Source organism: Eptatretus burgeri, chromosome 7 (genome assembly GCF_056783735.1).
Source record: "Eptatretus burgeri isolate ZD-2024b chromosome 7, Ebu_testis_v1, whole genome shotgun sequence".
Classification (NCBI taxonomy): domain Eukaryota; kingdom Metazoa; phylum Chordata; class Myxini; order Myxiniformes; family Myxinidae; genus Eptatretus; species Eptatretus burgeri.
This window is the reverse complement of record NC_140967.1, coordinates 67,853,503-67,867,091: the sequence shown is the minus strand read 5'-3', so window position 1 is coordinate 67,867,091 and position 13,589 is coordinate 67,853,503. Positions and strand designations below refer to the sequence as shown.

Genomic DNA, 13,589 nt, shown 5'->3' with positions numbered 1-13,589 from the left:
GTGTGTGTGTGTGTGTGTGTGTGTGTGTGTGTGTGTGTGTGTGTGTATGCAGGGCAATATCTACAGTTATGGAGAGCATCGTTCTCATGATCCAGGATGAAGAATTCGTACGTTTTTATTCGATAAACAGTCAGATGAATTGAGATGGATACAATGGTTGAGGTAACACCGTAATGGTGACAGGCAGTGTGATGTTCCACAGTGGCTGAAGTCTCTCTCTCTGGCTGACTCTCGATTGAAAACTGCGGCCGTCATTGTGGCGAGTGCCATCTGTGGTGCAGCAACGCTCTCTCACCTGGACCTGTCAGGCAATGGGATGGGTGATTCGGGGGCACGTATGTTAGCCAAGGCCCTTGCTGTCAACACCACCCTCAGGTAAGTTGGACCCAGTTCTGTCAATAACGGTATGGGCCTTCTTTTTCGGATTCCAGAGGGGTTCATTTCCATAGGTTGTTTCTGTGGATGATGAGGGGGAGTGATAACAGCACACCGACATGACTGCCTTTCCCTCCCACTCGATCCTTTTTTTCCAATTGTAGTTTTGAGGGCTGTTTACTATGTTGTACATTGTAACGGGTGAATAAACTAAACTTGGAACTTGTTCCTCTTCCATTGCGTTGAAGTTAATGTAAATGTTAAAGATGATGACGTGTTTAGATTTTCATATAAATAAATAAATAATAAACAGCAGACACATATCTTAATCCTCTTCACTTTGTTTGAATATTCGGATTCACCGAGCTTATTACAGTGAACAGTTGTCATATTGTGGTCAGTGTTCTGCTGATTTCATTCGATGTCCCGACTGACTGCCCTCCCAAGGTTATTTTTCGCTCTAAAATTGGACGCATTTGTTTGGCTCGCCGGTGGGGAAGAGGTGCGAAAATCCCAGTTTAATGTGATCAAAAATGTTTTTTTTTTTTAAACAATCTTGACTGGTAAGAACATGCTAAACCTCCTCTCTCTACAGAACAGTTGCCTGGGATCGTAATGGAACCACAGCACAGGGTCTTTATGATGTCGCCTGTGCATTGGAGAGGTAAATGTCAGTCGGTGAATTCACGAGAATGTTTGCAAAATTGGCCTCGGCTTTCTGGAAGCTTCGAGTTGTTATGGTGATTGAAACTTTTCTCGAATAACTTGTACAATACCTGAGCTGAAGCTCAACTCTGGTGTTTACTCACCTTGTCCAGGTTAAACTCACCATTGTCTTCTTTATGTCCATATGCACATGTCAACACCTGTTACTACATCCTTTCTTGGTGATATTCGATCATTTAATTTTTAAAAATGATCACAATGGGTGGCATAATGGTCAGTGTATAATCTGTGTCTGGTCGGTCAGCAATTCAGACCCTGGCTATTTATTGAATATTTTAAAAATAGTATGTCTTGCTTCCTTGCTTAATGCTCAGCATTGACATAAAGGATAGAGCATGGACGAACAACCATAGTTTGGCAATACTAGCACAAGCTTTGGATGGACCTAATGACCTCCTCCTGTATTGAAGCGCCTTGTAAAGGAGTAAATATGTGTTGAAATATAGCTGTGTTCACATACCAGATGTTTTTCATTCCAGCACAAATTTCACTTTTTTTTTTTGTCTACTTTTTGTTTAATGACTATTTCAATATCAATTTGTTTCACATTTTACATTATGTTGTTACTTAAAATATGTTTGTCAAACGTATTCCATGACCTTGTTATTCTGCCAATGGGAAACCATTTCGGTTGTCCTTACAAAGAGGACAGGAATCTCATTGCTAGTTGTCTCTCTCACCCATGATGGAAGCCGTGACATGAATAAAACAGTAGAATGATCCGAGTTACCAATTGGAGGCAGGACATTAGCAACACAGTTATCAGGGTTAGAACATTAAAAAAAAAACAGGAAATCAAGCAAAATTGATGTAAAAGAAGGCAGTTTTACAGTTTGTGGATGATAAAGTTCCCACAGTGTTTTTCGCAAAGAGTAGGCGAGCTACCACCGGCATTCTGAACAAAATACAAATTCCTGTTCTAACCTTCAGGGGGCACTGCATCAGCGACACAGATGCCCCACCAAAAATGATGCTACCCACAGCCATGTGCCGCATATGAAAGAAGAAGGCAGTTTTAACACCAAAAAGCAAATTCCATATGTTATCAGCGCAAACACGATGGTCCAACCGACCAACTGGTTTGACTCTTCTTGGGGCATCATCAGGATCATTTTTGACCTGAGGGCTCTGCAAAGCCAAAAGTCAGTTTCAATACCATTGGAATTAAAAATGGAGAGAAAGCCTTTCCCTAACTTATTTCTATTGTCATTGCCAATAATGTTTGGGTCCTTTGTTTTGCATAGCGGTTGGGGATACTGGGTTTGTCCTGATACTTTGTGGAATTTGTTTTTTAAATTTTGGAACATTGCTTTTTAGCTGTTAAAATATGTCGAACTTGTTTTGGCTTTAAAAATGTAAAAATGGCACAATACATGAGGTCAGATAATACTCAAGCTCAGGCCTTTGGTCTGCTCTAAACTGGGCGGGGTACACATTTATTGGGTAACAATCTTTGTCATGTGCTGTTTGCCATTTTAAACTTGTGTTATGTTGCAGAAATTACACATTGCATTCGATGCCTATCCCTGTCCATGATGTGAGCCTTGCCATCAAGAACCAACCGGAAAAAACAGAGGCTGCTTTGCACAAGGTGACCAGCCAATTATCTGTTGTTTGTTGCACAATGCTAGAATAAAGTATTGTATGTTTCATTTTAAACTCATTAATATATATTTTTTTACAGTACCTGGTACACACAAAAACACCTGCTCTGAATAATTGGTCCATTGGCATACCTTGTCAAAACCACATGGAGTTACCATTTGCACATAACCTTTTACATAAAACACATTTGTGAGACCAGGAGTGTATGCACAACGGGCTGATTCAGTGCCTAGTCCCAATCCTATTCCTAATCTTCATCAATGATCTCACTGACACTCTGGAAAATCCTCTTTATCACTTTGCTGATGACTCCACTCTCTGCCGTGACATCTCTCATCCGTCTGACAGACATGAAGTCACCTCTTCCCTCTCATCAGACCTTGACAAAATCAGAAAGTGGTCAAACACTTGGAATATGTCTTTCAAGCTTGAGAAATCCCGAACAATCACTCTCTGTCACCGAAAGGACCGTTCCGCAAACTCTCCCATGTACTTTTTCAACAACCGTATCAAAGAGGTTCAGTCACTCAAACTCTTGGGTCTCACTCTCAGCCATGATCTCTCTTGGACAAGCCACATTTCAAAGTTGGCCTCCAAAGCCAGATGCCAACTGGACATCCTCCATCGTGCAAAGTCGTCCGTTGGCACACCTGACCTCCTATCCACCTACAAGGCCTTCATCACCATTCGCAGCTTGATGGACTACTGCTCTCCCCTCTGGACTGGCCCCCCTACCTCACATCTTGTTCGGCTTGACGCTGTGGAAACCAAGGCTTTCAAGATCATTGCAAACTCTCACGCTGAAGATGCATCTATGGGCCTATCACTTTGGCATCGCTGACAGGTCGGTGGTCAATTCTTCTTCTTCCACTTCATTTCTGATCTTGCACCCTCTGCCCTCTCTGTGTTCTGTCCCCCCCCACCAAGTATTTGCAGGACGCAGGTGGTCCACCAGCAACCCGCGCCAAGTAAAACTGCCTAAATCCTGAACCAGTGCTCACCTCCACTCATGTTTCCCTTTCTTTTCCTGCCCGTCTAACCACCTTCCACACATTCTTCAAAGTCATTCATCCCTCCAGGTCTTCAGCTGTTCACCACCATCTCAGGCAGTGATATTTTCCCTTCCAAAGCCATGATATTTTATACACCCATTAAACTATCCACGCCCATCCCAAAATTTTGCTTATTTATCGATCTTTTCCACCCCTTGTGTTCTCCCCCTACCCCTCATTACCTGTATCCCTAGTTTGTCCGTATCCGTCTACCTTCTCCCTCCACCCTGCTTTTGGCATTTGCCCTTTCTCTTGCTGTTCCCTTTATTACGTTGTGTCCTGTTCTGTTCTATGTCCTAGCTCTTCCACAAGCCTAGACCATGAATAAAATAAATTAAAATCATTGTTGTGGTGGCTGTCGTTATTGTTGCTGTTTGTGTGCCCCTGCCAGGTATTTTTATATATATTTTCTATTGCTTCAAGAAGCATTACTATGGATAATTTTGTGTGCTCCTCCCATGTCCTAAAGAGTTCCTGCTATCATCGAATAATAAATCGATGTTACCGATTGAACCACCCATTAAGCTCCCATCCCCATGTCTTCTTTAATTCTGGAAAGACAGGCTTTTAATACAGATATCTTTACGATTAATTCCAAGTAAATCTATTATTAGCTTTCCAACCAAGTAAATCGATTATAGGTATTCCAACGGTACAATTTTTATGATTGTACGACAGTAGGAACCGTTACGTTAAGGTTTGAGGTCACGTTTCTTCTTTCTCAACAGTGGAAACACGTTATTTTAAAACAGGAATCATTACGATTCAACGGATTTGTTACAAGTTAATCGATTATTGGCTTTCCAACGGTTCCATTTTTACTACTCCACAGCAGCAGGGACCCTTTAGAATGAAGTGGCTCTCACACACACACACACACACACACACACACACACACACACACACACACACACACACACACACACACACACACACACACACACACACACACACACACACACACACACACACACACACACACACACACACACACACGATTCGACGTTTAGTAACAGACTAGCAAAGTACCCGCCCATGGGCGGGTACAGTTATCTGTTGAATGGCGTTGGTCCCGTCTCGATCGGATGAAATTGAGAAATTGAAGTTACCCGGTGACCTTGACCCTTGACCCCGTGACCTTTAACATTGAACTTGACCCCCCCTCCCCCCCCCCATGTCCGTTCTCACGTCCCAAGGATCACTCATGCCAAGTTTCATCTCATTCCATCCAACGGTTCAGCCGCCTATAAAGGACAAACAAACAAACAAACAAGCAGACACATACATACAAACATATTCTATTTTTTTTAGTAGAGTAGATAGTGATAATGCAAAGATGGTGATCTCTGAATTGCCAATTTTTATTTTTCATGATGACATTGGGATCACCCGTCTGTTTATTCTTGCCACTTAACCTGTCCGTTTATTTCCATATACAGTATTGCTTTTGAACAAACTAAAGTTCATAATAAAAACAATCAATAAGGGGGTGCATTGGCATTTACAGCTCATTTGGTTTGTTTGGAACCTTTTATGAAGCTTTCTGTGATGGCAATCTTCTACCTTTATGAAACACAATGTGTATTGGATTCGCTATATAGTATATATGCTAGATATCCCTTATTGTCGGGTTTTCCGTGTGTGTGTGTGTGTGTGTGTGTGTGTGTGTGTGTGTGTGTGTGTGTGTGTGTGTGTGTGTGTGTGTGTGTGTCTGCAACGCAAGGCTCCACAGCACGAACCAGCAAACCGATTTCGATGAAACTTTGCCAACAGGTGCCATATGGGTTGGGAATGTGCGCATTTGAATTTCGTTGCCTAGCAACCACCCGTTGCTGTGCAGCGGCCGAAAAACCGCGTACAGTCTTTTCAATACCTGTCCTTCAGTTTTGAATGTAGAGAAACGAGACTTCGGAATTAAACACTTCGAGATATTTAGAAAATTTTACTCAAGCCGATTGTTGATTGAGGTTTTATTTTTCAAATGGTAGTCCTTCAAAAATCGGGAGTCTATTTACCGTCATTTTTATAAGGGGCTTAGGAAAGTGGGCGGAGCTTAGGGAAAGTGGGAGTGGCGTAGGAAAGTGGGCGTGGCTTATGGAAAGTGGGCGTGGCTTATGAAAAATATTGTGTGGCTCAGGAGGCGTGGTAACAAGAGCATTGAGAGAAGTTTATCGGGTTTTCCGTGTGTGTGTGTGTGTGTGTGTGTGTGTGTGTGTGTGTGTGTGTGTGTGTGTGTGTGTGTGTGTGTGTGCGTGCGTGCGTGCGTGCGTGCGTGCGTGCGTGCGTGCGTGCGCGCGCGCAACGTGAGGCTCCACAGCACAAACCAGCAAACCAATTATTTTTCAAATGGTAGTCCTTCAAAAATAGGGTGTCTATTTACCGTCATTTTTTTATGAGGAGTGCCAGTTGGCAAAATACGCAATAGGAAAAATGTTGCCAGGCAGAGGAACAATTGTATGTGAACCAATACGTCTTGGCAATGAATCTTCGTCGGTGGATCGGTCAGAATGAAAAGCATCGTATCCAGCGCTTCGATCCGAGCGAATCCCTCGTCGCCTACCGGCTTGTTTGTGTATTTGTCTGTCCCCCTTCAAAGTATGATTTGAGTTGGGTGTTAAAAGCCAATCTTTTAGCATGACTGTGTGTCCGCTACAGTCTATTTTTCAGGATGAAAAAAACATGAAAAACATTTTCCTTAAAAGAGTAATTACATCTCTTCTATTGGAAATGTAGACAGTGATTTCCAAACCGAGCCTGAAGGGCTGTGTCCAGAAACGTCAAAAAAAAAATACAACAAATACAAGGCGTGTGGAGGTGAAATGCGCTGCACATGATGCGCAACACGCGCAGAGTAAAACGAGTGTTCATTTACATCCGGAGGATGTCTAATAAATAAAGAAGATATAAGAACACCTGACGCTTATTAGAATCATTTTGCTCGAATAATAAATCGATGTTTCCAATTTATTATTCGAGTAAAATGAATACTTTTTATCCCTGTCCTCTAAGTTTGCCATGCTTCAGTCTTTGGTACGCTCACGAGGCTGTCCTGTGGAAATGAAACTCCCCAGAAGATAAAGAAAATAGGGTCACACTTGTTCGTGTAATGTTTTAAAATAACGCTTCCTGTTACGGATTGAAACATATCTTCCAGTGTCCTGGAATTTTTCAAATAAAATAACTCCAACCCATCATTTTTGCCACATTTTTATGCTACTATTCGTGATAAAACATAAACAGCTGATAAGACTAAAGTTCTCATGAAAGGAAGTAAATATATTATTTCACTCCTTCCAAGTTCTCATTCTCAGGGAATTCAAATCCTGCCTCTAACTTATGCCAGGAACTTTTCTGAGCAGCATCTTCAGAGAGTTTGCCATGTTGTCAGGTCAGGCCGATAGCTTTGTGAGACCACCAGGTGGGCATATGTTACATGATGTATGACGTGAGATCGCTGAAGGTAGCATTATTACATCAACGTAATTAAGAATCCAAAGTTTTTTTATTATTGTTATGATGTTTACCTTCCGCGTGTAAAAATAATGCGATACAGCAAATTTCACGAGAATTGACCAAAGCGTTTCAAATCGAATAAGGAACGTGTGTGTGTGTGTGTGTGTGTGTGTGTGTGTGTGTGTGTGTGTGTGTGTGTGTGTTTTCGTTCGGTATACAGGATAGTATTGTTCCACGTATGGGAAAGAGCGTGAGCCTGCGGAGATGTACAAGTGTAATGAGAATCGCTGCTGTTTTCCTTTGTTGGTCCTGCCCTTGCTGGGTGTGGCTTCCATTTGCAGTGATGCATGTGAGGATACCTGTCAATCATTTTAGAGCAGCAAGCAGTCCTGTAAGCTTGCCTGACACCACTACCCCCCTATTCTTCCTTATTTTCAAAGAGGAGGGGTGACAGACTGTTTTACCTCGAAGGTGAAATGTTTGTGACTCGTACATGTATAATTAGTTCATTGCTGTAAATTAGACACATCGCCAAACTGAAGGAATTGCTTTAAAATGAAAATCAATCAAACACACATCTATGAGTGTGACTGTGCCGTCTTTACCTGCTTCACAACTTTATGATGTGTAAATACACGTTCTCTCACTCCAATGGCTTCATGCTTAGTGGCGTGCATCCACACCCAACCTTAAACATCATAAACACAACATCTGAGTAATGTCACAAGTATGTTGTCGTTAATTTCTTGAAAGTCAAAACAAGATCGAGCAACTATTTCTGGTAAAATTTCTGAAAATACAAAGACGCCACGATGTACCTGAGAATTTAGATGTATTATTGCCTGGGCCCGAGCAAGCATGTATGACAAAGGTTGTTCGAAATTGGCCTGGACTTCCGTTGAAAAGGCAGGGTAATGAGTGTACATTCATTTTTGAGGAAATTTGTCTTGATTATGTCGATAACCAATCCCAGTCATCGGGCATTTCCTGCTTTTAGTGCACGTGCTGAAAATTATGATTGTGCCAGTGAGTGAGGTCACAAAGAGGATGGAGTAAAACCATAAATCTTGCTTGATGCAAGCTGATGGAACGAATCCTGCTCACATCCCATTGCTCCTATAGTGCGTAACCGCAACGCTGTATGTATGAGAATATTACTTTTGGGTCTGCTGACCCTGTAGGTGGTGGAGGGGGCATTATCTGCCGACATGCATTTCTGGCTAGTTGGTCATCATCATCAGCAGATGCACCACCCCCCCCCCCTCCCCAAGTGAGTTGGTCCCAGCTACTTCAGTGGTCCTATATCGAATATAAACCACATCACTGTTCTGTGACTGGAAGCCAGATGCCACACCACCTATTGGCACATTGATCCTGAACATGAACATTGTGTTTTGTTATTAAATTGTTCTGGACGCCTCTCCAGATCCTCCAGAGGATCCACATGGAAATAATTGGTGTGGTAGATTTTTCATTATTCCACAACTTGAAAGGGTTTACGTTTGAAAGAGGGCGAAACAGCGAATAATAATGGTCACCCCACAAAATATCATCATGCTCTGAATTTTACAGATGATTGATGTCACAGAATGGTGATAATTGTATATCATTGTTATGTATGTAAACAAACACCCAGGTCAAATTTGAACACCTTTCCTCCCCATGATGGGGTTAAATCCAGCTAGTCATGACATATTCATATATTTTATTTCACTGTTGTGTGTGTGTGTATATATATATATATATATATATATATATATATATATATATATATATATATATATATATATATATATATGTATATATATATATATATATATATATATATATATATATGTATATATATATATATATATATATATATATATATATATATATATATATATATATGTATATATATATATATATATATATATATATATATATATATATCTATATATATATATAGATATATAATTGGTCTTGTAATAAAGGAATTGTTTAATAACGATTTGACATGCTTTTGTTATCATTGTTACAGTGCCTTCAGAAAATATTGCACGTATGCATATCTACAGTGCCTATAGGAAGTCAACCCTCGACTTTTTCACATGTTGTTGTGTTACAGGCTGAATTTAAAATTGATTAAATGTGCCTTTTTCTCAGGAGTGGCTTCCGTCTAGCCACTCTCCCATAAATCCGAGATTTGTGAGGTGCTGCAGAGACTGTTGTTCTCCCATCTCAGCCAAGGAAATCTGTAGTTCTGTCGGAGTAGTGATTGGGTTCTTAGTCACCTCCCTGACCAAGGTCCTTTATGCCCAGTTGCTCAGTTTGGTCAGATGGCCAGCTCTAGGAAGAGTCGTGGTAGTTCCATATTCTCTCCATTTCCTAATGATGGAGCTCACTGTGCTCTTGGGAACTTCCAACACAAGAAATTGTTTGATACCCTTCCCCAGGTCTTTGCCTCTTCACAATTCTATCTCAGAGATATACGGACAGTTCCTTGGACTTCATGGTAGTTTCTGCTCTAATATGCACTGTCAACTGTGAGACCTTGAAAAGAAAGTTGTGTTTCCTTCCAAATCATGCATGTCCAATCATTTGAAATGGCCACAGGTGGACTCCAATCAAGTTGTGGAAACATCTCAAGGATGATCAAAGGAAATTGGATGCACCGAACTCAATTTGGAGTGTCATAGCAAAGGGGTCGAATACTTATTGACGCGAGACATTTCAGATTTTCATTTTCAATAAATTGGTAAAAAAAATCCACAAACTTGTTTTCACATTGTCATTATGGGGTATCTTGTGTTGATCGGTGACAAACAATTAAAATTTAATCCATTTTGAATTTAGGCTGTAACACTAGAAAATGTGACAAAAGTCAGGGGGTGTGAATACTTTCTGAAGGCACTGTATCTCAATCAAACACTTGGAATTTGGTACAACGAACAATGATCCTTGATCTTATTTCTCATAGATCGAGACCCTTCTGTTGCGTAACCAGGGTCGTGGAAATGCATCTCCCGAGCGAATTCTCCGCCTTCAGCACTGCATTGCGCACGACACAACTCAGCAGGCAAGAGACTCCAGGAAAACTAATGTTTCTTGGAAAACCTACAGCAGGAATATTATCTCGTGACATTGCTTCATAATAGACTGAGGACAACTAGGATATCTACCAACATTAAAATGAGAATTTGTTTTTTACGAATTGTGCTTGCCCATGGGATAAAATCAGAAGATGTGCATATGGATGTATCTGTATGTATATGACTGTATGCATATATATATATATATATATATATATATATATATATATATATATATATATATATATATATATATACATATATATTGTGCGCTGCTGAAGCTCTCCGTGCAGGATGTGAAGCGGTACGTACGCGTGTGCTCATGACGTTTAATGCCATGATGCATTTATCATGTCGGAAGGGCCGTGTTTTGGTTTATTGTTACACTGGACTGCAACTCCACCTCCTGGTTGGTAGGGCAGTAAGGCAGCGGCAATATGTTCGTGTGGCACACGGACATTTCTGCACACAGATCACGCAGCTTCAGCTGCTATGGGATGCAAGCTGTGTCTTCTTGCTATACCAAGGCAGGACGTTCATCACAGTATTAAGCCGACTAAGTTTGCCTGGTCCCAGGTAAGCGATTATGTGGTGTGTTGTTCTCACAAGCTCATAACAAGGGTGAAACCATGCTCAGTGACTCCACTGTCGTTTACTTGCAACCTGTAAATCTTTGGTCTTTACATAATAGACTTAAGTGTGCGCTGCTGAAGCTATCCTGGTGGGAAATAAAGCATTATGCATGCGCTCATGGCATTTAATGCCATGATGCATTTATTGGGTCGGAAGGGCGTTGTTTTGGTTTATTGTTACGCCTGACCACAACCCCACCTCCTGGTTGGCTGGACAGTAAGGCAGAGTTAATGTGCTCGTATGGCAGATGGACATTACGGCTCACAGATCACGCAACTTCAGCTGCTATTGGATGCGAACTGTGCCTCACTGCTGTCCCAAGCTAGGAGGTATAACACACACACACACACACACACACACACACACACACACACACACACACACACACACACACACACACACACACACACACACACACACACACACACACACGTGCGCACGTACACACACACACGTGCGCACGTACACACACACACACACACACGTGTGCGCACGTACACACACACACACACACACACGTGTGCGCGCACGTACACACACACAAACGCACATGTGCGCGCGCACGTACACACACACACACACACACACACACACGTGTGCGCGCACGTACACACACACAAACGCACATGTGCGCACACACGTACACACATACACACACACACACACACACACACACACACACACACACACACACACACACACACACACACACACCTGTCCGTCTGCCACCCAGATGATTGTTCACGCTAATGCAAACCATTCAACCAGAAGGCACGGATCGCATCGAAACATTAGTATGACGAGCACGCCCCCCAATCTTCTTTGGACACAGTTCAACACCAAAGTGTCACCTCCAACTCAGAGGCCTCGTCCTGGTGACTCTGTCAAACAGACAAAGATTACATGGTCAACATGAGTTATACATATATATATATATATATATATATATATATATATATATATATATATGTATTTATATATATATATTTTTTATTTGTATATACTGTATATATTTTTATATGTATTTATATATATTTTTTTATATATATATATATATATATATATATTTTTATACGTGTATATATATATATATATATATATATACACGTATATATATATATACGTGTATATATATATACGTGTATATATATATATATATATATATATATATATATATATATATATATATATTTATGTATATTCACGGTGTCTATAAAAGTCCACACCCCCTTTCAAATTTTTCACCTTTTGTTGCCTTATAGCCTGGAATTAAATTGCATTAAAGCAGACTTTTTCCACCTTTATTTACACATCGTAACACACAACTTCCATTTGCACATTCTCGTCTTGGTACTATTCCCAAGTCGAATATAAACTGTCGGATGTGCGCTTCACAGGCAGGGCCTTGCCTCACAACTTGTGCCTTCCCTCGGATAGACGTTAAGCTGGATGTACCATCTGCTATCATTAATGAGTGGACATTACATATCCCATGGTGCCTTCCATGAAGAGTTGGTGAGCTAAACCCCAGAACCCTGAATATATAGCAAATTCCTGCCACCTTCACCTGAATGTCAGGCCTGGACAGCTGGTTGAAGATATACTTGGGCCAAAAAGTTTCCCCACCCACCGATACAAGAAGGTGGGAATAATTGGAGCTATAAGTGTAGTACTAACAGGCAAATGTTCGCTGAAATGTGCATGATTGCTGAAAAAGACGACATTTGTGCTCAGTGGCAGCCAATGCATTTGCTGCAATGCCAGCATCAGCTTCTAATAGCGAAACTCTCATTCTGTTCCATCCTAGCTGGTTGATCAATTGTGCGTGAAGGTGCAGGATCAGCTTCGGTTACTGCAAAATGGCCCGAATGCTGACTCAACACAGAGGCGCGTTGCCAATACCCTTCTGAGTCAAGCGAAAAACACAAGAGTGGTGAGATTCTGCTCACATCGTACACAGCTGAGCTCAAGGGAGCATGTTTTATATTTGGTTGTTAAAAAGGAAATTTTTGATTTTGTATCATTTGATGTTGGACATCGTTTTTTTTATTACTTGAGAGGATGTATGAACAAGTAACTCAAATTGATGGCCCAATACTCATCCTCTTCCACCATCTCACCTTCTCCTTAATAATTTCACCAATCAAATGTAGTGCATGTTTGTATTTTCTGAAGGACTACACTAAAGACTGAGAATGAAAGGAGGCAATTCTACATTACATTGGGGAGTGGATCATGGTAGATAAAGGAGTGGCGGTGACAAGTGAGATTACGTTTGAGAAGGGTGACAAGTAATAGCCTACTAAATGAGCTTGTCCTGCCATATTGGGCTAAGAAATACAAAATTACCCCCGTGTGGAGGTGACGGTCATCTCTATAATACCACAAGTTCTCAATGTTCAGTTATGACCGAAGACCACTGCGCAGTTCTACTGCGCAGCTCGAACTGTGCAGTTTGGTTAAAGATGACTCGGCATTTTGGCGCGCGCGCGCACGAAATTATATTTTGAAAATCAAACATTTCCATTACCTGCTCTCGTAGGAGAAAACAACAAGAAGTCCTGAAACTTTTTGATTGGTCTTCATACGACTAATAACCATGCGATGATTCATCACAATTGTCAACAGCAGTGTAGTTTGGGACTATCAAAACATCCACATTGTTTATCGGCTT

At 41.1% G+C, this 13,589-nt stretch overlaps 1 protein-coding gene across 5 annotated transcripts in view; it reads left to right on the top strand.

Moving 5' to 3' along the window:
- The window catches only part of LOC147023470 (F-actin-uncapping protein LRRC16A-like), a 208,707-nt gene that overhangs the window by 42,461 nt on the left and 152,657 nt on the right, over positions 1 to 13,589 (top strand). For 2 of the 5 annotated variants that reach the window (XM_085888890.1, XM_085888891.1), the window contains exons 20-25: positions 53 to 107; positions 203 to 375; positions 971 to 1,039; positions 2,599 to 2,692; positions 10,171 to 10,269; positions 12,723 to 12,848. In XM_085888890.1, the coding sequence (XP_085745016.1) occupies positions 53 to 107; positions 203 to 375; positions 971 to 1,039; positions 2,599 to 2,692; positions 10,171 to 10,269; positions 12,723 to 12,848 (616 nt within the window). The remainder of the gene's footprint in view (positions 1 to 52; positions 108 to 202; positions 376 to 970; positions 1,040 to 2,598; positions 2,693 to 10,170; positions 10,270 to 12,722; positions 12,849 to 13,589) is intronic. The other 3 variants (XM_085888892.1, XM_085888893.1, XM_085888894.1) reach the window with 3 other exon arrangements.